This window comes from Drosophila montana, unplaced genomic scaffold (assembly GCF_035044405.1).
Source record: "Drosophila montana isolate Dmon_TW-CO22-7 unplaced genomic scaffold, ASM3504440v1 contig_2_1, whole genome shotgun sequence".
Classification (NCBI taxonomy): domain Eukaryota; kingdom Metazoa; phylum Arthropoda; class Insecta; order Diptera; family Drosophilidae; genus Drosophila; species Drosophila montana.
Window position 1 is genome coordinate 64,130 of NW_026997875.1, and position 25,993 is coordinate 90,122.

Sequence of the window (25,993 nt, forward strand, 5' to 3'; positions counted from 1 at the left end):
ACAATCATTTTATTTGTTTTGAACTATTAAACTAGCTAATAAGTTTTTTTCATAGCATTTATGTTATGTTTGTCTTGCCAAAGTTTTACAATAAAAGTACATAAGCTGCTCATATGAACTACTTCGTTGGCTAATTTGCATAAGGTATTTAAATAATATATTATAACATGCTTCATGCTTTTATTATTCAGCACTTAATTTCAAATAATCATTTAACTTAACTATTCACTAGTGAACTAGTTCCGCGAGATACAACCCTGCCTCGCACAGCTCAAATCAAAACGCAATAAATCCAAAACCCTAATCAAAAACCTAACCCCATACACTGATCATTAAGCTCATGTAATCAAAGCTGATAAGCCCACGTCATTGATAGGCCAAACTGGGCAGATAAGGCTTGGCGCTGTGGCCAGCAGCCCAGGGAGTGCAGGGTGCAGGGTGTAGCGTATTTTGAGGGCTGATAGAAGTGCGATTTGGGACGGGGTAGATGCGTCCTCGCCATCGTTTGGCAACTTTTGATGAAACCGCGCGAAACGACGGCCAACAAATTTGCATAACTGCTTCGTTGCCTGGCGAGTGGACAGCGTTTGAGAGTGTGTGTGTGTGTGTGTGTGTGTGCGGAGGGGCATGATTACAGCTGGTAAGGGAGGCGTGACGGTGCACGCATGCATGCGTTGCATTCATCAACGACAAGCGTTCACGCTGACGCTGACGTCGACGCTGACGCAGACGTCGACGCAGACAGCCAACACTTTCGCTTCAAACAACAGACAACAAAACGCTGAAAATGAAACGTTTCACAGAGAAGACCACAAAGCAGCAGCAACAACAAGAAAGAGGGCTTTGGGTGAAAATACTCGACTAGCAGATACCCTGTATTTAGCTTCGATCAGCAAATATTTTATTTACCTTTGGGTTTGCTTCTTCTAATCCACTTGGAATTATTACATTTATAATGACTTGTGCTTATTGTTCGATATTTATCGATTAGGCTGGGCTAAGTAATCGATACATTTATGTAAACTGTACCTGTGTATGCTGTATAAGAACTTACATACTCTTGTGATATTCAAGATATGCGTAAAGAATATCTTTCGAAAATCGATATTTATCGATATTTTTGGAATGGAGAAACAACTGCTTATGCTATTCAAGAACCTACTCACAAACTTTGGCGTCTAACTCTTGCGATTGCCAAGATATGCCTAAATAGTCTTGTTAGAGAATCGATATTTACCGATATTTTGATAGTGGACGAAATAATCTAAGCATGATACACGAGAAAATATTTTACATATTAACGCAATAGATATGCTGGAGAAAACGTGACTGCAAATCGATATATATCGACTTCAATAAAAATATCTTTATCGATTTGGCTGTTGGATGGACGTTAAATTCAAATAAGATTTGCCAAATCTGCAATATACCCCTATCTCTTAGCCTTTCTCAAAGGGTACAGGGTATCGCAACCGCAGCTTTAGCTGCTCCACAGCTCCCTTAGACCGAACCCGGCCAACTTGAGCGTTATATCCGTCCACCAAAATATTGTTTCATTACGCGTTGCCCAAACATTGTTGGGGCTGCGGGTGCGGATGTTGCTGCGGATGCGGATGCGGACGCGGATGTCAGTCGCTAGTTGCAGCGCCTTGATGGTGCGTTTTGGCCCTTTCGAGTGGCAAACGTGACGTTGCCGGGCATATAAATCAGATTTTGGGCCAGTCTGCGCTGCTGTTGGCGCGCGACAAAAACGGCAGCAAAGGAAGAATTGATGGCCACTTCAGACAACTGACAAGCAGCAGCAGCAGCAGGAGCAGCAGCTGCAGCTGGAGCAGGAGCGGAAGCTGCAGCAACAGTAGCTGAAAGATGCGAAGGACAGCAAATTGCGTGGGTTTTTGGATTTCAATGGGACGTCGGAGCTTTTGTTGTTTGCGCAGCGAGGCGTTAAAATGTTTGTTTGCATTAATTTGCCGCAGACGTTGATGCGACTCGTGACGTGGCATGCAGCAGCGGCAAAGGCAGCGGCAGCGGCAGCATGCAACCAATTAGCGTGCCACACAAACACACACAAATAGATACATAGATAGCAAACGTTGCGCCTAACTGGCCACAAAATTGGTGGCGCAAATTTTGTGCTTGGCAAAATAGTTGCCGGCACACGAAATAATTCAACAAGCTGCTAGCACAAAAATGCGACAAGTTTTTCGGGTGGGCGTGGCAGGCGCATTTTTGTGGCATGTTTTCAAAGCGGTGACACGAATGCCGAAGACGCGACGCATCGATTTAAAGATGCCGCCCGAAAGTATGCAGCAAAAATGTTGTCGCAAAACTGAAACTTTAATCTTATCGCCGAGGAGAAATCAGTGGGCGCTGAACTGGGCCCAACTCGGGCTCGGGTTTGGGCTAGTTAGCTGTCCCTGGGGGCACAAAGAATTTGTGAATTTGCATAGCCGTAAGCTGTAACTGGCAGACGCAACATAAATACTCAATGCCGAAAGACCCGTAAATACTAGCCAAGATTCCAGAAATAAATAAAGAAATTGAGTTACCAAAAATGCGGGAACGAGGTTTTAAATTAGGGAAGAGGCGCGTTGCTAAAATGTTTGGAACGGCAAATATTTATGGGAATTTTTAAAAATGTAGTATATTTTCTTTCGCTTGGACCAATTATGGCAATATACTTATAAAAAATATAAAGTATATATGTATATATATTTATTAATGTTGGTTATGGCGGCCTTTCCACTTAAGGTAATTAATATAATATATAATAAACTAACTAAATTGAAATATTGTAGATTTAACGCAAAAAGCCAGATGTTTCTTTTAGATTATTTTAATTTCAATGATTCTCTTATTATTGATAACGATAAGGTATTATTTATAGGCCCCGACTATTACCTTTGGCTCACGTCAACAGAAACAACACGAACTTATCGCAGACATAAAAAGTAAATCCATTTACTTAATATTTTCGTAGTTAATAATTAATATTAAATGTTATCACTTTTTTGGCATAAAAGTAAATTTAAAAATAAAAAATTAACTATTCCATCAAAAAGCCCCCAAGAAAATACTTGAAAGATTTTAAAAACTCGTTTAGCGCGAAATCAAACTTTGTTAATCTTAATAAATTGATAGCAAACCAAAAGTAGCTTATATTGGCAAACAGACGCCGCACCGTCAATACACCTTCGATAGCTCAGTTGGTAGAGCGGTGGACTGTAGAGTGACATGCAATTGTAGAAATCCATAGGTCGCTGGTTCAAATCCGGCTCGAAGGATGGTGTAAACTTTTTACTTTTTTTATTTTTTTAAATAGCGACTAAATCATTAAGCAAATCTAATAATATATTTTACAACCAAATAAGGAAAAATAAAAAAAATTTAAAATAAGGAAAATTGTACTCCTAAATTCAATAGGGCTATACACATATTTAATACATGAGTATTATAAATATGTATATATAGTATATATATAAACCAAAACTTAAATATTTATAGAAGTACCTAATAATTTTTGATAACAATTTTTTGGAAAACAAAATAAACCATGAAAGGAAAAAATAAAAATTGAAGAAATTCGCAAACTACACTTTTCTTATTTCAAAATGCCCTCAAACCCGCAAAAAAAATAACCCAAAATATGTAAGTTTCAAAAAAAAAGCTGTGAGCCAAATTGGTGAAAATATGGAAAACTATAGTAATAAATGCAAATATCTTCAAAAATAGAAACTGAATAAAGATAAAGTCGAGTTCAAGCTCTACATATAACTTTCATACAGTTTTCGCCAATAGATGGCGCCAGGCATGGTTTGTTATTTTTACAGTTACAATAGCCGTGCTAATGATTCACTCAAGTGGCGCATTGTCTTTTGATTGGTTAACTGATTTCTGTTGTTCCAATGGGCAAGAGGTGGGTAAGGGGGGAGGGGGTTGGACGGGTTTAAGGGGGTGGAGTAGGAAACTAATTGTTAACTTTGGGCAAACAACGAAACGCAATCAAACGTGGCGCAAAATTTGCCAAGCTCGACGGAAGAAGGCAAACAGCAAAGCGCACAAAAATTCGTCAAAATATACAGTATAATATATATATAAAATATATATATATAAAACTGGTAAAATAACGCCTCACACTCCGCTGGCTGCGCTTGACTTGAGTCATGTAAGCGCAGGGGCGGGGCGTGGTCGGGGCGGTGCGTTAAAATGTATATTTTTTGCGAGACTTACCTTCGAACTTTTCATATGCAGCGAAGCTTAACTTTTCCGGCACAAAAGATGAACCACGTCGCGAGCCCGCGCCGGCAGCGACGCTCAGCTCCGTCAATGTTGACTCCTTCTCGTCGCCAGGTGGCGTTGGCAATGCCATCACTGGCGCCGGCGACTGAGCACTGGGCACGCTGCTGCCGCTGCCGCTGCCATTGCCGTTGCTGCTGCTGTTGCCCGTCGACGATCTCTCGACCGAGAAGCTGGCCACCTTTTTGAGCACATTGCTCGACAGCAGCGAATTTGTGGGTGTACCATAGCCGGGCGGCGGCGGCAGAGGGCCAGCATCATTCAGCACCTCCTCGGCGAGCAGCATGCCCTCCGTCGCCCCACCATTGTCCGTGGGCGTGGCTGGCCTTTGAGTCGTCGCAGGTGTTTGAGATGATTTAAACGAAATTATAACAGTTGATTGCGTTTCCAGCGCCGTTGATGACGCAGTCGGCGTCGATGTCGACGTCGGAGTCTGAGTTGCTGTTGCCGTTGTTGCAGCTGCTGCTCCCGCTGAAACGAAACGGAATGAAACAATGAAATGAGAATGAAACATGAGCAAATTCGTAGTTCGAGCGTAAAGAGTGGGAGCGAAAGAGAATGCTTTAAGTTTTCTAATAATATATAATATATCAAAATACCAATTCTTAAGCCATATTAAAATATCCCATACGCAACATCTAAACTTTTTTTAGCCATAGAAGGAACTAATTATTTTGTATTAAATTTTTTAAAAGTGATAAACTGCAACTATTTTATTTTTGTAAATTGAAAAGGAAGCAAATATTTATTTTTATTTGTATTATGATCAGAGATTTAGTTTTTTTTTAAGTTACAAGCCGCATCCATTTTATTTTCGTATATTAAAAATGTGGAAAATCATTTTCTCATTAACTTAATTTTTATAACCTGGCTAAAAATGTTTAAATGTATTTGTGCATATGTATGTAACAGGCAGAAGCAAGCATCTCAGACCCCATAAAGTATATGTATTCTTGGTCAGCATCAATAGCCGAGTCGCTCTAGCCATGTCTGTCCGTCTGTCTGTCCGTCTGTCTGTATGTATGAACGTAAGGAGCTCAGAACCTATAAAAGCTAGATACTTGAAATTTTGAATGTAGGTCCTCCTAGTGCCCACGCAGTAAGAGCCTTTCTTCCGATAATCGATAACTTGGCCCGTTTCCAAGGAATCGACATTGAAATACTGTCTTTTGAGCAAATCTCGTATGTTTTAAGAGCTGGAGTCACCAAATTTTACATGAAGCTTCCAGAGTGTATACAGATCAAGTATCTTTTAATTTATAGCTATCGCCGCGCCCCCTCTCTCCTAGCGCGAGCTGCATTTGGTGTTGGTAGAAGGAGGTTGAGAGTACCCCTAGTTGTTGATGCATACAATATTTAAACCGTCTTCAACATCAGTTAAGACTAATGAAGTCTATCAAGAGCAGCTCTTTAAATATGAATATACCCAATAATCGCGCTACGTGGCAGCCAATTTGCTTTGCCAGAGCAAACAAATCTAGAGCAAATTGTAAGAGGCAACATTTTCGATAGAAATGCGTTATTAAATGCTGCGAGGGAGAGAGAGAGAGAGAGAGGAGGCCAGGCCTTGACTTCCTCTTCTGCCTGCTGCTCAATTGACTTGGCCAATTTTGGAACTGGTGCCTGGTGGCCCTGGGCTTGGTCCTGGTCCTGGTCCTGGTCGTGGCCCCAGTCCGTGCCTGAGCACACCCAGCGGAGCGCTTATCGCGGCCATCATCATTGACTGACTGTGTGCCCAAGTGGCAGGCAGCCCCGCCCTAATGCCCGCCGCCCTGCTGCCAGTTCCCACGTGCATCATTCTGTACAACATGATTTAATTAAAATTTAAACTTTGTTTTTTTTTTCTCCCTTTATTTTATTTTTATATTTAAGGACTCACAACAATGGGGAATTGGAAAATGGAGCCGGGCGCTGCTCGGAGCCCTGTTTCCGGCCGACATTTTGTAAACAATGAAGACGTGTTTGCAATTTTTAAGTTTTTTACAAATGTTTTCGGCGTGCCGGGCCCTTTCGCCCACCCTCTCTGGCCCCTTTTGGAGCCGACTTTGGCCCTGTTTGTTAGCCAAGCGACGGACGCGCAATTAGACGGGCATTAGGTGCCGGGCGACGGCGGGGGCGGCGGCGGAGCAGAATTGGCTGGGGCTGCTCTTGTAAACTTAAGGGCATGCCGGGGATTTTATATACATTTTAGCTGGCAATTATATATATTTTAAATATCATGTGCGACCGGCACGAGCGCGAGCCTTTGCATAAATGTGCCAATAATTACCTTGGGTCTCGACTCGGGGTTTTTTTTTAAATTTTATCATACTCTCCTTGAGGGTATTAACAATTTATCATGATAGGAGACATGCCCGAACATATAAGTGAATATATGAATTATATGCTTGATCGGCATGAAAATACTTTTTGATATAGCCATGTCTCGTCTTGTCTATGCCAGCTAGTTCTCCGTTAAAGCTTTCGGCTGGGAGAATCGTATAGTTTGAAAACATTTAATTTTTAAAGATATTTTGAGCAAATATATAAGGCACGGACAACTATAGCTGTTGTAGGAATAATCAAACGAAAATTTATTTCTTGTCTTTAAAAAATTATTTCTTTTTCAAGATATCTCAACCCACAAGTTTCACTATGCTCCTCAAAATCAACATCGGTGCACTATATCATAAAGCTGCTATGGGAATGATCAGTCGAAAAATAAATCCTTCGTTTTTGTTTTCAAGATACCCAAATCAAAGTCTATGTCCCCTATATATATGCAAGAATCGTATCAACATTTATTTCTCTTCACAATAATTTGCCCAAAATAAGCATTTACGAGCTTCGCAATTCTTCACACACATCTGCAAGTCCGTAAGTCACATTGTCTACAAGAGAATTTAATATTCGGCTAGCCGAAGAAAGCCCTTCCTTCTCATTTCTTAAATAATAATTTGTATTTCTTTCTTTTTGCGTCACTTTTTCGGGGCATTGTTTTAGGCACCAAACTGATCGGATCAGTTGCAAAAACAATAAAATGATGCTGAATGGAGGAATAAGTTGCATAGGAGTGAAGGGGGAGGGGGGGGGGGGAGAGAGAGGCTGGCCTGGAATAGGCAAGTAGTAAAAAGGCAGCGACACGAGTTAATTAAAAAACTTGACACAAATTTTTCAAAATACCCTTGAGTAACTGGTTGACTTCATTTGAAACAAAGGCAATTAAAGGGGAAATGGTGACAACGCGGAGCGGGGGGTGCGGAGTGTGATGTGTGTGCGGGATACGCATGGCTATAATGCACGTATTGTCAAGTACATAAAATTTACAATTGTGTACAAACTGCAATTAGGGAATGTAATTAAAATCAATCGAATCCAAACCTAATTCAATAAAAATTAGATAGAAAATGGGAAGTGTGAGCGAGAGAGAGATAGAGAGGAAGAGAGAGAGTGAGGGAGAGAGAAAGGGAGAAAGAGTGAGACAGATGGAGAGGGAGAGAGAGAGCTTAACTATAAGATGCCCTGTTTTGAATCGTTCTTACAGAGTAGAATATAAATGTGACTGAAAAATATATTTTAATTCTTTTTGGCAAATCAAGCCTTAAGGGATATATTAACCTGCTCCGATAATGTTTTTTTTTTTGAAGACCTAGGAGAGTCTGGTGATTAACATCGCTGGAAAAACTGTTACTCCTGTCGGACTTCAGAGCCCAAAGGGCATTGCTTAACCTTAACTCACATAAGCCAAAGGCTAGAAACAATTTATCATTTTAACTGCATTTTTAGACGCAGCTCTGATTGGAAATATTTAGAGTTTGCCTTCAATTACAAAATATATGCAAGGCTTTACATTCGCGAATATGTTTAATGTTTAATAAATAAACCAAACATTCGTAAGCATTCAAATTTCTAGCTGTCAAACAATATCTCCATTGGTTTTTCCCTTTAACTATCCTTGTAATAGCAACTAGTTTTGAGCTACTTTTTTCTTCCTGCTACTCCTTAAAAATATTGTTATTCTCTTTTCAATTGTGGTCCTTGAACGTTGCCAACTTCAATTATCTTTTGGCAACCTTTGGGATTCCAGATGTGGACCCTTAAACCGTACAGTTTAACAAGCACTTCTCCTCGATGCTGGTGTTTACCTTTGAAATTGGCGCTGAGCATCAGTCGGAGAACAAGTAAAAACGTTGTAAACGCTGCGAGTAGCCGACTAAGCCATACCCTGTTTTACTCTACAAACAAGATTTTACTTAATATTGCATTATTCACAATTTTCATGCTCGATTTCTTTTAATTCTTTTTCCCTCTCTCTCCCTTCTTTCACTCTCCCTTTCCCTTCTCTCTCTCTTTCTTTCCATCTCCATCTCCTATTCTTTCTCTTTATCGAATTTAAATTCTAAATTTATTTCAATTAAAAAACCAATATACCTCTTCTTTCCTTTTGCGAGCAGCGTATAAAAAGGGACAAGGCTTTTAGGTATTTTTTTGTGGATGCTTTTTTTATTTTCGGACACAAGGGCCACACACTTGAGCATACACATGGCTTCAAGTGCGGCACAACAACAACAACAACAACAACAACAACAACAACAACAACAACAACAACAACAGGCCGAGTTGCGAGGAAGTGGAGCAGGTCGTGAAGCTGAGCCCGGCACCGGGAAGATTGGGTTTTTGGGCGCCGCGCGGCGCGTTTCGTTTGATTTGCAAGGGGCCAAGTGGGAATTTGAATAATTCCCGAATTTCGCCAAAAGGCACAAACTGTATCCAGCCACGACACCGCACCCAACCGCCCCCAATAGACCCCCCGCCCCCAACAGACCCAACCGCGGCCAACTCCCGCTCGGCTAATGCGTTTGTAATGGAAAACGGCGACCCTCACGTGACCAGCTCGTCCCGGAATGCGAAATGAGCAAATAAATGCTCGCTCGACTCACCTGGCACGCCCCCATCCGAAGCATGTGTGGGCGTTGTAGGATTAACGGCAGCGCTAAAACGCGACGATAGATTCTGCAGCTCCACCTTCTTGGCCTTGGATATGTTGAAGAGCTCCCCATTGCCCAGGGGCGAGTCGACACGCGGCGTTGCCACCGCCACAGCCGCTGCGGCAACACCCGCTGCAGTTGCCGTTGCCGTTGCCGTCACACCTGATTCCATGGCGGACGGCGGCGGTGTGCCCGTGGTGCCCAGCACCTGGGCCAGCTTCTTGCCCAGCTGCAGCGCCATGCGCTCATCCGGCGAACTCTCCGGCGTTATCAACAGTTGTTCCTTCTGCAGCAGCTCCGCCTCCTGCGCCTGCTCCGGCTGGTCATGGGCAATGCTCAGGTACGTGATCCGGCTCAGGCTCAAGCACGCGATCTTATCGGCGCGACAGCGACGCTTCAATTCCAGCAAGTCCTTGTTATTGAGATCTAGCGAAAGGGAATACAGTCGAGGATCAGGATAAGCAACTTTTATGGTATATTTATTTTATTGCATTTTTTTGAGCTTTAAATGAATTTTAAATAAAGTTAGAATTTATGGAGGAGCACTTGGCTTATATCATATTTAATGTCTGTTAAAAGATTTGGGAAATACCTGATTCAGAGTTCGGAAAATTTAATTTTTATTTTTTTGATTTCACTCATTTTATTTGCGTGTTAGAAACTCTCGACTATATATAATTGTTTAAAGGGTTTTTTTTCCATTTCCAATTTGATACTCCGAAGGAAACCTTTGAATTCTAGTCGAAATTTGACTAAAAAAACAATCCCTTTTGGGCGAACAGCCTCTTCTTTAGATGATTAATTATGTAAGACAACTATTTTTATTCGTTGGAGAAAAAAACATTTTTTTTTTTCTCTGGATCAAACAACTTTTATGATGTATTCATTTTAGACTTTTCCATGTTGTCCAACCAGCGGGAACTATAATTTTCTCAGTTTGCACTCTGAAGCCGTACATACATGTAATTACGATCAATATTGGTAAGGCAAATAACTTGAAAGGAACTTCTCTATGTGTGTCTGCTTCTAGAAAAACTAATCTCTTATTTGTTGCTGGGATTACAAACATTGGAATCGGTCAGATCGGACTACTATGTCATATAGCTGCCATAGGAACAGATGGAGAAAAAATTAATCATCGGACTAGTCAATCAAAAGCTTTTAATAGCTTTATCAGTTGAAATTGAGTTGTGTGAAATAAATTGTATTTGATGTATAAATCATTTGATATACGTACGCAACGATAATTAATCCCCAACCTCAAATAGCTGCTCTTTTATGTTCTTTAAACTAAACCTTTTTGTTTCAATTTAGACATACAAACTTTAAAACATTTTTTTTTAGAATGAACTAAACTAAAAAATATTTCAGATCAAATAAAAGGCAAATCTGTATAAAAATGCTGCAAATAAGATCTATTCCAATTGGAAATCATTCAAAACTATTTGGGATACAGCAAAGAATGTGAATGCTTATTCAATTCTAATCGGAAACATGTGCCAGTCGAATAAGAATAAGGTTTTGCTTTAGTTACCAAAGAGCGAATCGGAATCATTGCTGGGAGAAGAAGAAGCAGATGAAGAAGTAGACATGGAGAGGGAGTGCAGACGTTGCTGCTGCTGCTGCGTCAATGTGGAAGTCGATGCATAGCAGCAATCGTCGCTGCTGCAGTTGTGAAACTCAGCGGAGTCGCTGTTGTAGTCCAGGCTGACGACGTCATCTGGCGGCGGGCAGCAGAGATGGAGAGTAAGAAAGAAGTAGAGAAAAAAGACAAGAGATAGAAGTGCGCGCAAGATGAGCTATGTTCTCAAAAATTTCAATTAAAACAAAATAAGCCACTTAATAAAAAATAAAAAACTCATTGATTTATGGCTGACAATTGCGGCATTTGCAGCTCATTCAGTAAACACGACATGTGTAAAATATAATAATTAAATAAAAGTAAATAAAAACAAAGCGCCACTGGAAAGCGGCAAGACATAGAAAAAGAGAGACAGAGAGAGAGAGAGAGAGAGAGCAAGTAAAATGGGAGAGTGGAGATTGAGAGAGCGCGTCTGAGCGTTCTCATTGGAATAGGCCAAACAAAAGGTAAACTGAAAACCATAACGCAAAATTATGAAAATCCATATGGAAAATGAACTCAAAAGCAAAAGGTTAAGCATAATGACAAATGACGAATGAAAAGCGGCACAAGAAAAGCCAAAAAATATAAGCAAGCCAAACAAAAACAAAACAAAGCGAGGGCACAACTCGAAACTGGTTTGGTTATGGGTCAGCTGGCGGGTAGCGGGAAGTTTCGGGAACAGGCACGGGAACGGGCACGGGAATGTCGTGGCGGCGTCACTTTTCTTTTATTATATTTACTTGGTTTTTTTGGTTTGTGGTTTATTCTGGTTGACAAGACACCAACAAATTGTTTAATTTCTGTGTTTGGCAATTAAAGCAAATTGAAAGCAAAACAAAAGATAAAACAAAACGTTGAAGAAAACAACAACCTGTAAATGTGTTGACGGCTATATTTATCTCAGTCACTCTCTTTCTCGCGTTCAGATGTCAATTTTCGCTTGTTTTTCGCAAAACTTCACGCGTCGATTCTAACACAACTTTTCACTTTTCATACACACATTTTCCAATTAGCCGTAAGCGATGGAGACGGCAACGACAACGGCGACGACGACAAAGACTGCGACTTGAACGATCTGCGCGGCAGCAAGTGCAAAGCGTAACTAACAACAACAAGAGCAACTGGTTTGTAGGGGCCACATGGGAGCGAAGCCTGGAAGTCAAAGCCGAACGCGTGAGAGCGGCAGAGCGTATGAATGGAAGAGAGCAACTGGAGGTTTGTTGTTGGCGGCTCAAAGCTGTAATTTGAACGGTGCAAATGAACAAACGGCGTCAAAGAACAAAAGCAGCTGGAATCAATATGTTAATTTATGACTTGTTGAATCTTTTTATAACAATATAATCCGTATTTAAGAAGGCGAATGTTATAATATCAATCAGCAGGAAGCGCAGTCCGTTTAAATGCAAAGGAAGACTGACGAGGTAGAGAGAGGCAAAGAGAACTAGCTCACGTTGGAACTTTATGCATGTTGATGATTATGTATTTATCGGAACTGAATAGTTCGAAATACGAAATTGTGTAAGCAACCTTATGTTAATAAACTAAAAATATAAATACTGAATAACTGAATGTGTAGAGTAGTTAAAATCTAACATTAGGCTCACTAATTCGAATACTAAAGATTCTATTTATTAAAAAAAAAAGCTTGCATAATGATCAGTGTGGCTTGGGGCACGCTTTCAGGCGGTTTGTAAAAATACAAATTCAAAAGTTCAATAGTTGACGCAGCTTTTATGCAATTGTTTTTTCAAGTCACAATCTGCATACTTTTAGGTGGTTTTCATATTACATACATATTATTAACTGTTAAAATGATTCACAATATAAAATACATACATAACTAAACATATAAACACAATGGAGTTTGTTAAATGAAGTAAGCCAAAATTATCGCTGGAATTGAATTACCGACACACACAAACTACTATTGTTAACAACATTAAACCGTTGTTTTAGCAGTATAACGAGCATGCAGAGGGAGATAGCAATAGCCAAAAAGTGAGGCACTGAGCGTGGGAGTGTTAGAAGTTTACAACTTTACACAAAAATGTACAAGGAAAACTATTAAAACTAATTGCCATAAATATTAGCGGCCTGCCACGTGCCATGCCAAACTTTTTTGTGCAGCCAAAGAGAGTGTTGGTGTGAGTGTATGTGCTTGTATGTATGTGTGTATGTGTGTCTGTGTGTGTAGTAGGCCCTTAATTGAGCACGTCGCCAGTTGTTGTTGTTGTTGTTAGTGGCTTGCAGTTGGCGCCAAAACTAAGCCGAAACTCAACAGCGACCTGCACGCATCCGACAGCGAATACCCTATCCTCTGGCAGCCCGACCTCCCCCCGCGAATTCCATAGCTCCTTTTTATATTTTTGCAAATGGAGGCCGCTGAGTTTTGCTTAGGGCCCACATGAATTATGAATTTATGCATTGAAAGAGGCTTCAAAAAAAAAATGAAAAACGAATTCTTGTTGTGTGTATGAGAAATGAATAGGGGCGCAGCTTTTTCAGTTGCCCTGTGGGCGGTAGAATGGGGGGTATGGGGGCGTGCCAGCTCAGCTATCTCGCGCTTAAAAGGGAATTTTTGATAGCAGCATTTCGCGCTGCAAAATCGCGCCTTGGCACGTTTACAAATTTTTCGTTGATTTGATTTTGGACTTTGCCCGCTGCAATGGCAGCCATGCAGCCCGCCTTTGAATTGCTTTTTGATATAGCCAACAGCTCTGCGCCTTCCCCTCCCCTAGCCTCCCTCCACCCCTAACATCCACTTGTGTGCCGATCTGCGTGCAGCCTAGCTTTTCATTTGAATTGGATTGGGCTAAGGGAGGGAGGGGGGAGGGGGGGTCGTCTTTGTAAAGAGAAGAAGCAGCGGCACAAAATGCTCGCTCAGTTATTTCGGCGTCAATTTGTATACACTAATTGTTGGGGCTGATCGACTATGACAGCTGTTTTGTAACGCAATTTTAATTATAATTCTTCTTCTTAGATTCTTGATTTGATCAGGAGGAGAAATATGAAATCTTTCGATACTTTATGTATTCTAATTTCTTATATCATGAGTTGGAATAACGCTCTAAATGCAAGAAACCGTTCGGAAAGGTTTACATGGTCTGACTTTTATTAAAAATACTACTGGCTTATTCTTTTTCTTTTGGATTATCAATTCCTGTTAGTTTGGTCGGAAACTAAGTGTTCCAGAAATTGGAATTGAAATTTGTAATGCATTAGATGAGTTTATACTAAGATTTAAATATGATTCTTATCATCGTATAATTGAATATAAAATGATTCTGAATTGGTGTTAAAAATTTAGATTTTACATTAATTAATTATATGATATAAATTGTTGAAAATCTGATTTTATGTTGAAATTTATTACAAAATATATTTAAATTATGATTTTTCTTTTCATTATCATTATTTTCTTTTATATTATTGTTATAATTATTGTTAATATTTTTATTATTATTATAATGATGATAATAAAAATAATTATTATAAGAATGATATTAATAAACCGAACTATTTTACGCTAATACAAATACTAATACATTTATTAACTAATCTAGCCCTCTAACTAGGTTAAGTAGGGAACCCAGCTCAAGTAGTTAGGGCATTAAGAGTTCGTCTTGATAAGAACATATACTCAATGCGGTTCGCTTATATGTCAATTTGTTTGGAACTGGTGAAGGACGCTGGCTCGAAGTCAGTCTTCAAGTTTTTCTTCTTATTTTGATTAAAGTCAACGCGTTTTTTAATAGACAGAGTCAAGTTTTTGAAGTGGGTCGGTTCTGTCTGAGTATCTCAATCCGTTTCTCTGTGTGTGTGTGTGTGTGTGTGTGTGCGAGTATCTGTGTGAGTTATGATTGTGAACGTGCCACGCTTTGAACTGCAGGCAGTCATATTTTCTCGTTTGCTTTTTTTTATATTCTTTTCTTATTTTAAAGCAACATCTTAAAGATTTCACATGAATAACTAAAATCTATAAATTTTTGATTTCACTTTGCCGATGCGTACGCAAGTTAAGATATTATTTTGCCAGCTAACATGCCAATAAGTTAGTCGAGTGCGGGCACGAGCTGCTTGGTGGGTGGGAAGGGTTGCTGGAGGGAGGGAGGGAGTCTACAGTCGGGGGCACTACGATATATACACAAGTACTATAAGCCATGGCCGAAACAAACAGCGCCAGCGGAAAAGTAAAGCTCAAAAATTTTCTAACAGTCAAGCGCAGGCAGAACAACAAAGGCTGCCTGCTGGCAGGATGATGGCCAAAGGGAAGAGGGGAAGGACGAGAGGTATAGCAAAAAAAAGAGTACAGAAAATTTCATAAAACTTCAATGAAAAGTTTGGGTTTTTTATTTTGTTATTTTCGAAAAAAACTTGCACGAAATTCTTATTTAAACTACGCTTAAATTGCAATAAGTCGACGGGCAGAAAATGTGCGAAAGAGACAGAGAGAGAGAGAGAGTGAGGGAGCGAGAGAGAGCTAAAGAAACGAGATTTAGTGCGCGCTCTAGGGTTGCCAGAGTTGTATAATAAAACAAAAGTCAGCACAAGTTAAAAAGAAAATAATGCAAAAAAAAATATCAGGAGTTGCCATACTGAACTGCGTAAAAAATTATACAGACGAGAGACAGCACAACTTTGATACACCCGTAGTCGAAAACAATAAGAAGAAGAAGAGCTTAACAAGTGTATAGAAAACACTTCAATCAAAACAACTCTAAATGGAAATAGGTAAACAAAATGTGGACTGCATATTGAAAAGGCATGAAAAGAAAAATCTAAAGCTTATGAATAAGTGAAATTAAATAAAATTATTATAAAATTGCTTGCTCCTTAGTCAAAGGTCAAGGAATTGTTTTTAGGTATTATGAAATAGGCATAAGAAAATCATGTGCTTACTCTAATAACTAATTTTAAGATAATATGGAATTAATATAGTAATAAAACAACAAACAGATCTTAAGAGGAATAATAAATACGGAAAAATTAGATGGGTCTAAAAGAAAATAGAACGGAAGTCAGGGCTCAATACTAAGTTACCATAATTAATTAGGCACAATATATAGAAAATATACTTGAAAATATATTGGAAAAAATGTTACGATTTACTTTTATCTATTTGCTAACTCTTGATGATTGCCTAAAACATCGTATAATTTTATCCCCTTCAGCTCTATATAGGTATATGAGTTATACAAATGGGATAAGAATATGGATAGACATAACAAAAAATTAACTAAATTAAATTTTATATATGGGACAAAAATGGAAAAAGCCTAAAAAAAATTAAATAAATTAAAATAAACAATAATATGAAAAGGCATACAAATTAAATAAATTATATAAATGGGATGAAAATGGAAAAGGCCCAAAAAAAATTTAATGAATTTTGTAAATAAAAATAAATAGATTATATAAATAGGCAAAAAATGGAAAAGCCATAAAAAAAATACAAATAGCCTAAAAATATGGAAAAGGCATAGAATCTTCTAATTACTTTCGTTATTTGTAAATCTTAAAGACTTATGCAAAGGGAATATAGTTTAAAGTTTAGAAAAAAGAAATATAAAAAATGTGAAAATAATAAAAATGTGTTTAAAAACTGTAGTTAATCGTAGAACAGGGAACTATTTAAAGGAAAGTATACACTCTCAGGCCTGCGGTACGGGTATAAAAACAATAGTGAGCCAGGGATATAAAACAAAAATAAATAAAAAATAGAATTTGCGGACAAACTGAATTTGAACAACGCAAAAAAAAAATGAAGAAGACAGTAGAGTAATAACAATCAAAAGCAAAACAACAAAACAGAAATATTGTTGCTCAACTTCGAAATTGACTTACGAAAATCCATTCGTTCGACGCTGGCATTCAATTGTCCATGCCCCACATCCGGCATGCCCCACTCGGCCAGTGGCGAGGCCGGCGACGAGGTGGGCGACACAGGTGCCGCCTGCAGGAATACATCCCGCTTCTGCTTGACAAAACGGCTAAAAACTCGCGCCTGGTGGCTGCTGCTGCTGTTGCGACGCTCTTCCAGTGCCACCGTTGGTGGCATGCAACCGGGACCGGTGCGCGCGCCCGCCGCCAGGCGCAGCAGGCTGCCGCCCGTTGCCGCTGGCTTTTCAAGGGCCGCTCGATTCTGGCTATGTGCATTGCCCATTGTTGGCTCCCTCTGGCTGCTGGACACCGGCTGTGGACTGAGTATCGCACTTGGTTTCGATTTTCCTGTCGACTGTCGCTGTCGCTGCCGCTGCTGCGGCGCCTGCTGCTGCTGCTGCTGCTGCAAGAGAGAGAGAGAGAGAGAAAGAGAGAGGGAGAGAAGTTTACGAAAATCAATTAAAAAAGTTTTCAATCAGCCGCATTGTTTGGGTTGATTTTCCACTTTTATTTTTTTTATTTTTTTGGCTGCTGCAAAAACTTTTCTGCCCCAAAATGTTGCAGAAATATGAAATGAATTACGTTGCAAAGGTAGCTGCCGGGGCCGGGGGCGGAACGGGGCGGAACGGGGCGGAACGAGCGGAACATTGCCGAACTCTGGTTGACAAAAGTTGCTGCTTTAGTTTTGTCTGATTTCAATAGATATATTGTACTATTTTTATTATTACTATTTTTGTGGTGCGGCTGGTTGAAGGGGCTGAGTGAAGGGAAGGGGAGGGGAGGGGAGGGGAGGGGGTGGCTGTCTCAATAGCATGGCTGGCGGGCACCGCAGCAGCAGCAGCATTGGGTTTTTGTGCCCATGTCCGTTGCTTTGGCAACTTGCAACAAGCTGCAAATTGAACTTTTACTTTTACAACAGTGCCATACAACAGCATCCCAATAATGATCATTAATTAACAATAAGATTCTGCATTTGCAAATGGAAATCTATCAAAATGATGTAGATTCGTTTCATTTGCGAATATTTATTTCAATTTAAGCTTCCAACTTAATTTGTGAAACCTCTTTGTTTTGCAGAGCAACTGATTGTCATCGAGAATTTTCTGTATTCTTCATTAGAATTATCTAAAGCTCGTATTACTCTATATTAAAGCAATGGAAAAATTGCCAAACTTTAAATTTATTTAATATATTGGAAAGGAACTTTTTCGTAATTAATATGCAAATATTTTTGTTTTTTGAAACTGGGATAGCTATTTATGTTGACAAAAAAGTTTTTGAATTAGAATTAATTTAGAAAATTGGTTTAGTTTTTGACAAAGTTGTGGGAGTTTAATTTCTGGACAGCTCCTCAAAATCTTATTTGATAACATTTAATACTAATTTTGAACATTTTATGACCGGACAGGTATCCATCATAGAAATGGGTAAGGTTTGGTTAGGCTTAAAAAGAAGATCGAGTTGCCCGACTAGGGGATACCCTGTAGCTACTTCTACCTACACCAAATCCAATTTAAGCGACGCGCTCCTCTGTCTCAGCATTAATAAAAATAAATTAAAATACAAAAAGTATAAGCCTCCTCTTCTCTCGCTCTTCTGTATATACTATTCTAGAAGCTACATGTGAAATTTGGTGACTCTACCTCTTGAAACCTAGGAGATTTGTTAAAAAAATAGGATTTCGATATCGATTTTTATCGATTGCTTGGAAACGAACAAGTTATCGATTGACGGAGATAAACTCGGACTACGCGGGCAATAGAAGAACCTACGTTTGGAAAGGTCCAGCTCTATAGGTCTCCAGCTCTTAAAAGTTCTGACGGACGGACAGAGGTACGGATCGCCTAGAAGGGCCCAAGTTCAATCTATGTCAAGCCTCTAGCTCTTACAGGTTCAGAGACAGACACAGACATATAGACGGAATGGCAGACGGACGGCCAGGCAGACGGAAATGGCTAGATTGACTCGGCTTTTGATGCCGATCAAGAATATATATACCTTAAGGGGTCAGAGATGCTTCCTTCAGCCAGTTACATACGTTTGCCAAAACCATGCTACCTTTTTTATGCCCTACACAGGGTATTTAAAAACAACTAATAACGTTGGCCCTGCTCAAGAGCATGGCCTCGATAAATCATTTCCAACTGTTCATTGCACTCAATTGAAAATAAATAAATTAAAAACTCATATCGTTCGAGTACTCAGATATCTTGTAAATTATTTCCCACAGTTTATCGTCAACTGATAAACGCGCCTTTGAGCTTCAGTTTGTTGGACCTAAAAAAAAAATGTTCCAGAACAAATGCGAATTGCTTATAAATTTGTAAGATAATCAAAACTGAATATGTATGCGACATATTTGAATATAAAATTTAAACTAATTGAATCTAATTTTTTTGCTGCTCTTTCTCTGATATTCTATAGCTCTCTCTCTCTCTCTCACTCGTCTTGGGTCGCCGGCATAAATCACAATAATAAAACAAATTAGCAACAATATTTTTTATCGGGCCGCCGCGTTGGTTTTTTATTATGCAGTCGACGGCGGCTAATTGAAATACCTGGGCGGGCCGAAGGGGGTGGGGGCTGTTTTGTAAAAATGTGTTTTTGGCTTAAAATTAATTGGTAGCAATAAATTTGTTGTTGGTTGTCCTGGACACGGCGCCAACTGAAAGGGGAAGGGGACGGGGAAGGAGGCACACAATGAGTCACGCGCGCCGTGCGCTGCATAATGAGAAGAAAATATTTTGGTGTGTGTGTGTGTCCTTTTGCGCAAATCAGTTTTCAATTAGGGCGCGGCGTTGGGGGGCGGGGGCGGGCGTGAAAATAATGACGTAAACACTTGGAGCTTAATTGTGTCAAAAGCGCAATTTTGTGCAATTTGGCGAAATGAAAGTGAAAGTGAAAAGCGCACAGCACACACACACACACACACACACACACACACACACACACACACGCACACACAGACACACACATGCACACGCACACGCTGGCAGGCTGTTACAGACCTGAGTCGCACTTCCGGTGCAATTTATACAAATCTGTTTCTCTGGGGCGCGTTCTTATGCTCGTTTATATTCTCAAATTGTTTTTGTTGTTGGCGTTTCTGCTTTGTGCTAATGCGGCAAGTTCGTGACAGCCGCAATTTCCGCTCTCGCTCGCTCTCACTGCCGCAACGCCTAGCTTAAATGCATTTAGTTTTAATATATATACACATATATTTCTATTATTAACGCGGCGCGATTTCCTTTAACGTGTTTTTCGTTTGCGTTTTCTCATCGCCCACACACTTGAATTGTTTATTTAACTGCAACAAAATGCGGCACACGATTTAATTGCAACTGCAGCTGTCAATAACGTGGCCGAGTGCATCACGTAAACAACACGAGCCGCGTTACGTTGTGCCGAAGCGCTAGCCGAAGCTCTGCTTTCGCCGCAGTCAGCTGTTTGCTGGCGCCTGCCTGTCCTAGGACAACAAGTAACATCGGCGGCGACAAGCGAACTGGGCGAAGCGGCGAGTGGAAAAATCGATGGCACACTGAATGCCTAGCCAAGCGCTGCCATGTGCGAGCGAACAGAGCGAATTCAAGAGCGCTGTGGCTATTGCTGTGAGAGCAGCAGAAAGAGAGGGAGAGAGAGAGAGAGAGATAGAGAGAGTGAGAACAGCTGAGCGTTTGTTGTGGACCGTTTCTGATCGGGGCTTTGAATTTGTTTAATGCGCTGCGAAGTATGAAATATTTAATATTTAATATTAATTCCAACATTTAATAAAAATAAATTAAATTAACGTAAATAAAAATTAAAATATATAGAAATATGTTAAAAATATAAAAAAATAGAAAGTATATTATCAAACATTTTTTAAATATCCCTAAATGCATAAAACTTTTCGTCTTTTATATACATTCTGTAAAATTACCGCATCTCGAGGTTTAAATAGCCGATTCGTGCAGCTTATTAGCATTTAGAGCTTTGGATTTTACCTCGGGTTGACATGATTCGTTTAAAATGACTCATTGTCCAGTCACAAACACAAACACAAACAGAAAACACAAGCATAGGCAATGGCAATCGCTTTTTTATGAGCTTTCCTGAGACTTAAGCGCTGATAGCTGCTCGCCGATCCCAACCCTTGTCAGAGGGGGCTGTGCCGCGCCCCACAACAAATTTCAAATGCAAATAGGCACGAGTACATAATATAAAAATAAAATTCCATTTGCTCATTGGTTAAGTGACGATAAAATTTTTAGCACAATATCACCGCTGCCCTTCCACTCGATTCTCAATGTTGTGCATTGTTTTTGCTTTCCAGTGGTCAGCTTTATGGGACTTTTTTTATGTTGTTCTTTTTTTTAGAATTGATAAAAATGGGGGAATCAAAAAGTTGGGGAATTACCGAAGCTTGTATGCGCTTGCGGTGCTATAAATAAAAGATTACAAAGTTTCATATGTAAATTACCGCGATTTGGGAGTGTAACACGTACTGTAGGGTATTGTAAGTAAGGCAAATATTTGGGATTGATTGACTGACTGATTGATCAGCAACGCAGAGCCCAAACCATTAGAACCAGAAAACTTAATTCATTGCAGTAGTTTTCTTCCATGCATTTAAAACAGTTTAACCTGACTGATTGACTGACTGACTGACTGACTGATTGATGAGCAACGTAAAGCCCAAACCATAAGAGCTACAAATCTCAATTCTTCGCATTTTCAATTTCAATTTTTAACAGTAGTTATCTTTTGAGATAACAGAAGTTAAATTTGAGTAGAAATATCTTCTTAGTAAAGGCGAAGATTGGGTGGGTAACTAATTTCAAACCGTATGCAAAACGATGTGCACGGGCAAATCCGCTTAATACTAGCTATTTTAAATTGAGATTATTTTCATAAAACTATTAAATGGGATATAAAACTTTGTTTTTTATTTTCGAAGTCTTGAGCACAATTGCATGTAGGGTATACGAAGTGTTTGTGCTTTCGTTGTCGCATTTCGCAGCGTTAATTTTTGGACTCACCGACTTTTGTTTATTTTGCTTGTTCGTTTTTTCGCACTTCATTCGCGCTTGTTTATTTTTTGGGTCACGAGTGTGTCAATTGGACGTTGAAGCATTTGCTGTTGTTGTTGCCGCTTGTTGTTGTTGTTGGTTCGCTTGATAAGCCGTTTATGGCTCTGATAAGGCATGTGAGTGCAGTTTTATTTTTTTTGGTATTTGGTATTTTGATGGGTTCACTTGGGATTAGCTGGCGAATTGTGTGCGGAGGCGTGTGGTGTGGCACGTAGCAAAGCCGCTTACGAGTGATGCGTGCCTCATTAGAGGCGCGAGGTGGCAACTGGCAAGTGCCTTAATTAGCCAAGCGGCTGGAGATTTTCATATTCATTTGACTAATGCAAAATGCATGCAAAATCCACAAAAGTTGAAAGTCATTTAATTAATGTGCAACAACCAAGCAGCTGCAGCGTGTGCGTGTGGTACGGGCTCTCTCTGGGGAGGCACCGAGCACTCTCGACACATTGTTTGACAAATTGCAAGACGCACGATAAACCGTCAGCCAAGTTAACAAAATCTTCAAAGCTGCAACAGCAGCAGCACACACAAAGTTTAATGCCAACAACAGGCAGTTAAAGCTGCTAAGCACGACAACAGCGAAAACAACAAGAACAACGACAGGAAAAGAACGCGTGAGCTGCACAGGTGCAACAAATACAAATAGGACTGCTCTAGTCGAGTGTGCCAGACTAGCAGATACTCTGCCTCCCGGCACTAGCTGCCTTCACATATATTCAGTCACTTCTTCATATACATACATATAAGAAAACAAACAAATACAGTAAACTCTTAGTATTTAAAATTAATTTTCGATACCCTATGCCTATGTTTTTCCGATCATTTTTAAACCTGTAGTGCTTGCAGATGTCACTCGAATATGTCTATAGATCAAGAAACAGCGGAGTTGTTAATGTTTTCCAAAAAAGTAAGAGACTATATTCTTATAGGATGCATATAGTAGAAAACAAGATAAAAAATCTATAAGATTCTGCTTTACCTACCGATATTCGTCAGCTTCACATAATAAATGGGAGCTGTTGATGAAAAATTGCTTGCATGCACAGAATTACACGAATATGCCTCTGTATTAATTGATGTATTTAGGATTATTTCTTCAATTTTTTGTATTTAAAACGAGGGAATTTCCTGTGTGTATACTGAACGAGAACTTATTACTAAATGATCTGAAAATCTCGAAATTGTGATTAAAATATAAACATCTATGTTTATAAATATTTATCGATATGAATCGATATTTATCGTTTTCAGAAAATGGGGTAAGATTATCGAAAATTTCGAAATTAATTTGATCAGCGTAGGGCATACAAGAGTCTTGGTTTTTTTTTGTGTAGTCTCTGACGTTCTGTTAATAGAGCTGCCTTTTTGCTGTCAGTTACATTTATTTCTGCCACTTTCTTATACCCCTTTTTATCCGTTTTCAATGGATACAGGGTATAACGAACAACAATGTTGCACACGAGTCTGCAACTCCTGCGGGCGCAGCAAATAAATGCTGCTGTTGCTGTTGCTGCTGATGACAACGCGGAAAACGAGTCGCCATTGACTGCCACGCGGCGTATGAGCAATGAGACGAGCTGCCCGACAGCAACAGCAACAACAACAAGAGCAACAACAGCAACACGCGACAACAACGGAAAACATGGCAAACAGCTGCTGCAGCTTCGTATGCACCAGTCCACCCTGCTTCTTTGCCGTCGCCTTTGCCTATCCCGTTGCGCTTGGGATATACAATGACAAAGTCAGTTATGGTCAATAAAATGCAATGTGCAAAGCGACAATGACGACAACAACAACAACAACAACAGCAACAACAATAACAACGACAACAAAAACGTCTACAACGACGACAGCGACTCGCGCCTCGGCGTGCAGCCAACAGATGGCGCTTCAGCTGCCCAGCGGCCATTGGGCTATCTATTGATGACAGCGTGAGCGTTTATATCTTAACTATCGCACGAACTTCAGATACTCAATATCGGGAACGAAAAAAAAAATGCAGCAAATTTTCTAGTTGATTTTCTAACTGACTGGTAAACTGTTCGCTAGCTGATGAATGACCAAAAGATAAAATAATTGATTGAGAGACTGATTGACTGTCTGACTCACTGACAAACTGTTTGACTAACCGAGACACTGATTGCCAACTGATTGGTGACTGATTGAATACTTGACTGACAGATTGACTGCTGACTGATTAGCTGACTGACTGACTATTTGACGTACTGATTGACTGATCAACTGACTGACTGACTAACTGACTGACTAACTGACTGGGTGATTGACCGACTGACTGATTGATTGACTTACTGACTTACTGACTGACTGACTGTCTGACTGACTGACCGACTAAACGACTAACCGGCTAACTGACAAACTGATTAAATAATTGACTGGGCTGACGGACTAATTAAGTGACTGACTGACTGACCTATTGACTAACTGACTGACTGATTGCTTACTGATGGGTCCCCGATTGATGAACACTGACTGACTTAGAATGACCGACAGATTGACGGTCTGACTGATTGCTCACTGATTGGAGAATGACTGATGCAATGATTCATTTCTACTTGAATTGTACGACGTGCCCATCGCTAGTTTTCTAGCTCTATAGTTTTATGGCATTGGGCGTTATGGGCGTGACCAATGGCTGACTATCCACGCGGTTAATATCGTTAAAACAAACAACGGGCTAGTTGATGCGGGCAGAACGGGCTCCAGAGACTTGGGACAGCTGACGGCCAGCGCTGTGACGATGCTTAGAGCGCTTAAAACGGGGCGTGGCACCGCCCCCATACAAAGTTGACTTACAATGGAGTGCAGCGGCAACGAAAAAATATCAGAAAATATACGTTTGCGCGATGCGGTGAAGATTTAATACCCTCGCTGAAATACAAAACTACAATCTATGTGTAAAAGCGAACAAGTTATCTGATATTGACTAGGATTAGTTAAATATTGTAGGTGAAACGTTGGCCTATTATAGAGCCAAATGTGGAAATTACTAAAAAATGGTTTAAATACTTTAATTATTTATAGAATCTATAGTCAGCTGATCTAAAATAACTTAAATTACTATAACAATTCAGGAAATATTAAAGGTAAATAAAAAATAGTTGTAGAAATAATTAGATTTTCCAAGTGTTCATATTTTTAGAGGCCCATTATAATGGCAAACAAAAACAAATTTTACCATATTATGTAAATTATGATTAAAGCTATTAGATTTTTATTTAGAATTTGCATACCAATGCAAAAAAAGAAACTTTTATCACGATACTGACAAAGAAATTAATTAAGAAATTAATGAACATAAATTTTGATCATTGTTCTAATCAAAAACATGTCTTTTATTCAGTACACATAGGGGAACAAATAACATATCTAATGCGTAGGGTATACGAAAATTGAATAGACCTTCCGAGACATTTTATTCAGTATACTGGAAGGTACAGCTTACGTTTCTCGTCACAAAGTGAGCATATGCAAGTCGTAGGGTATACGAAAAGTGAATAGATTTAACTAAACATTACAGGTAGCATATCTCGTAACAAAGTGCGCATATCCATGTTGAAGGGTATAAGAAAATCGAATAAACCTAACGAAACATTTTATTCAGTATACTAGAAAGTACAGGCAGCATATCTCGTAACAAAGTGCACATATCCAATTCATAGGGTATACGAAAATCGAATAAGCCTAACGAAACAATTGTATTGCCTGCTTTGGGGCTCTCAACACGCAAAAGTCAAAAATACAGTAAAGAAAACAACAAACCAAAAAATGGAAATGAAAAACGCAAACTGAACGAAACGAAACGAAACGAAACGAAGAGCTCGCGATTGCTGGCAATTTGAAATTGTTTTAAATTATGACTGTGGTTGGGTTCTCTGCGGCGTTGCAGCCACATGTTAGCCCCAATATGCCAGCGGCAGCAATGGGGTTGGCTTTGCCAGAGGGGCGGTGGGGGTAGAGTAGAAGGTAGAGAGCCTGCAAATTATCTGGTCACATGCATTGCAATTTGTATGCAGGCTCGCAAAAATGGTTGAAAATTTATTTAAAAAAAAGTGACCAATTTTTTTGTTGTTGTTGGGTGCAAATTAATTAAAATGCGTCGCATGGCGGCAAATTGAGCGAATGCAAAAACACTCGCA

General features: G+C 39.7%; 1 protein-coding gene and 1 non-coding gene across 3 annotated transcripts in view; one reads left to right on the forward strand and one right to left on the reverse strand.

Annotated features, from left to right (window-relative positions):
* capu (cappuccino) overlaps nt 1–25,993 on the reverse strand; it is a 41,968-nt gene that overhangs the window by 10,966 nt on the left and 5,009 nt on the right. Inside the window, exons 2-4 of one of the 2 annotated variants that reach the window (XM_064684823.1) lie at nt 16,732–17,170; nt 9,216–9,689; nt 4,231–4,767 (exon numbers count right to left, since the gene is read on the reverse strand). In XM_064684823.1, coding sequence (XP_064540893.1) covers nt 4,231–4,767; nt 9,216–9,689; nt 16,732–17,170 — 1,450 coding nt within the window. Of the gene's footprint in view, nt 1–4,230; nt 4,768–9,215; nt 9,690–11,758; nt 11,987–16,731; nt 17,171–25,993 lie in introns of those variants that run through there. The other variant, XM_064684824.1, reaches the window with a different exon arrangement.
* On the forward strand, nt 3,192–3,284 carry TRNAY-GUA (transfer RNA tyrosine (anticodon GUA)). The gene is made up of 2 exons: nt 3,192–3,228; nt 3,249–3,284. It is a non-coding gene; the product is annotated as a tRNA-Tyr (tRNA).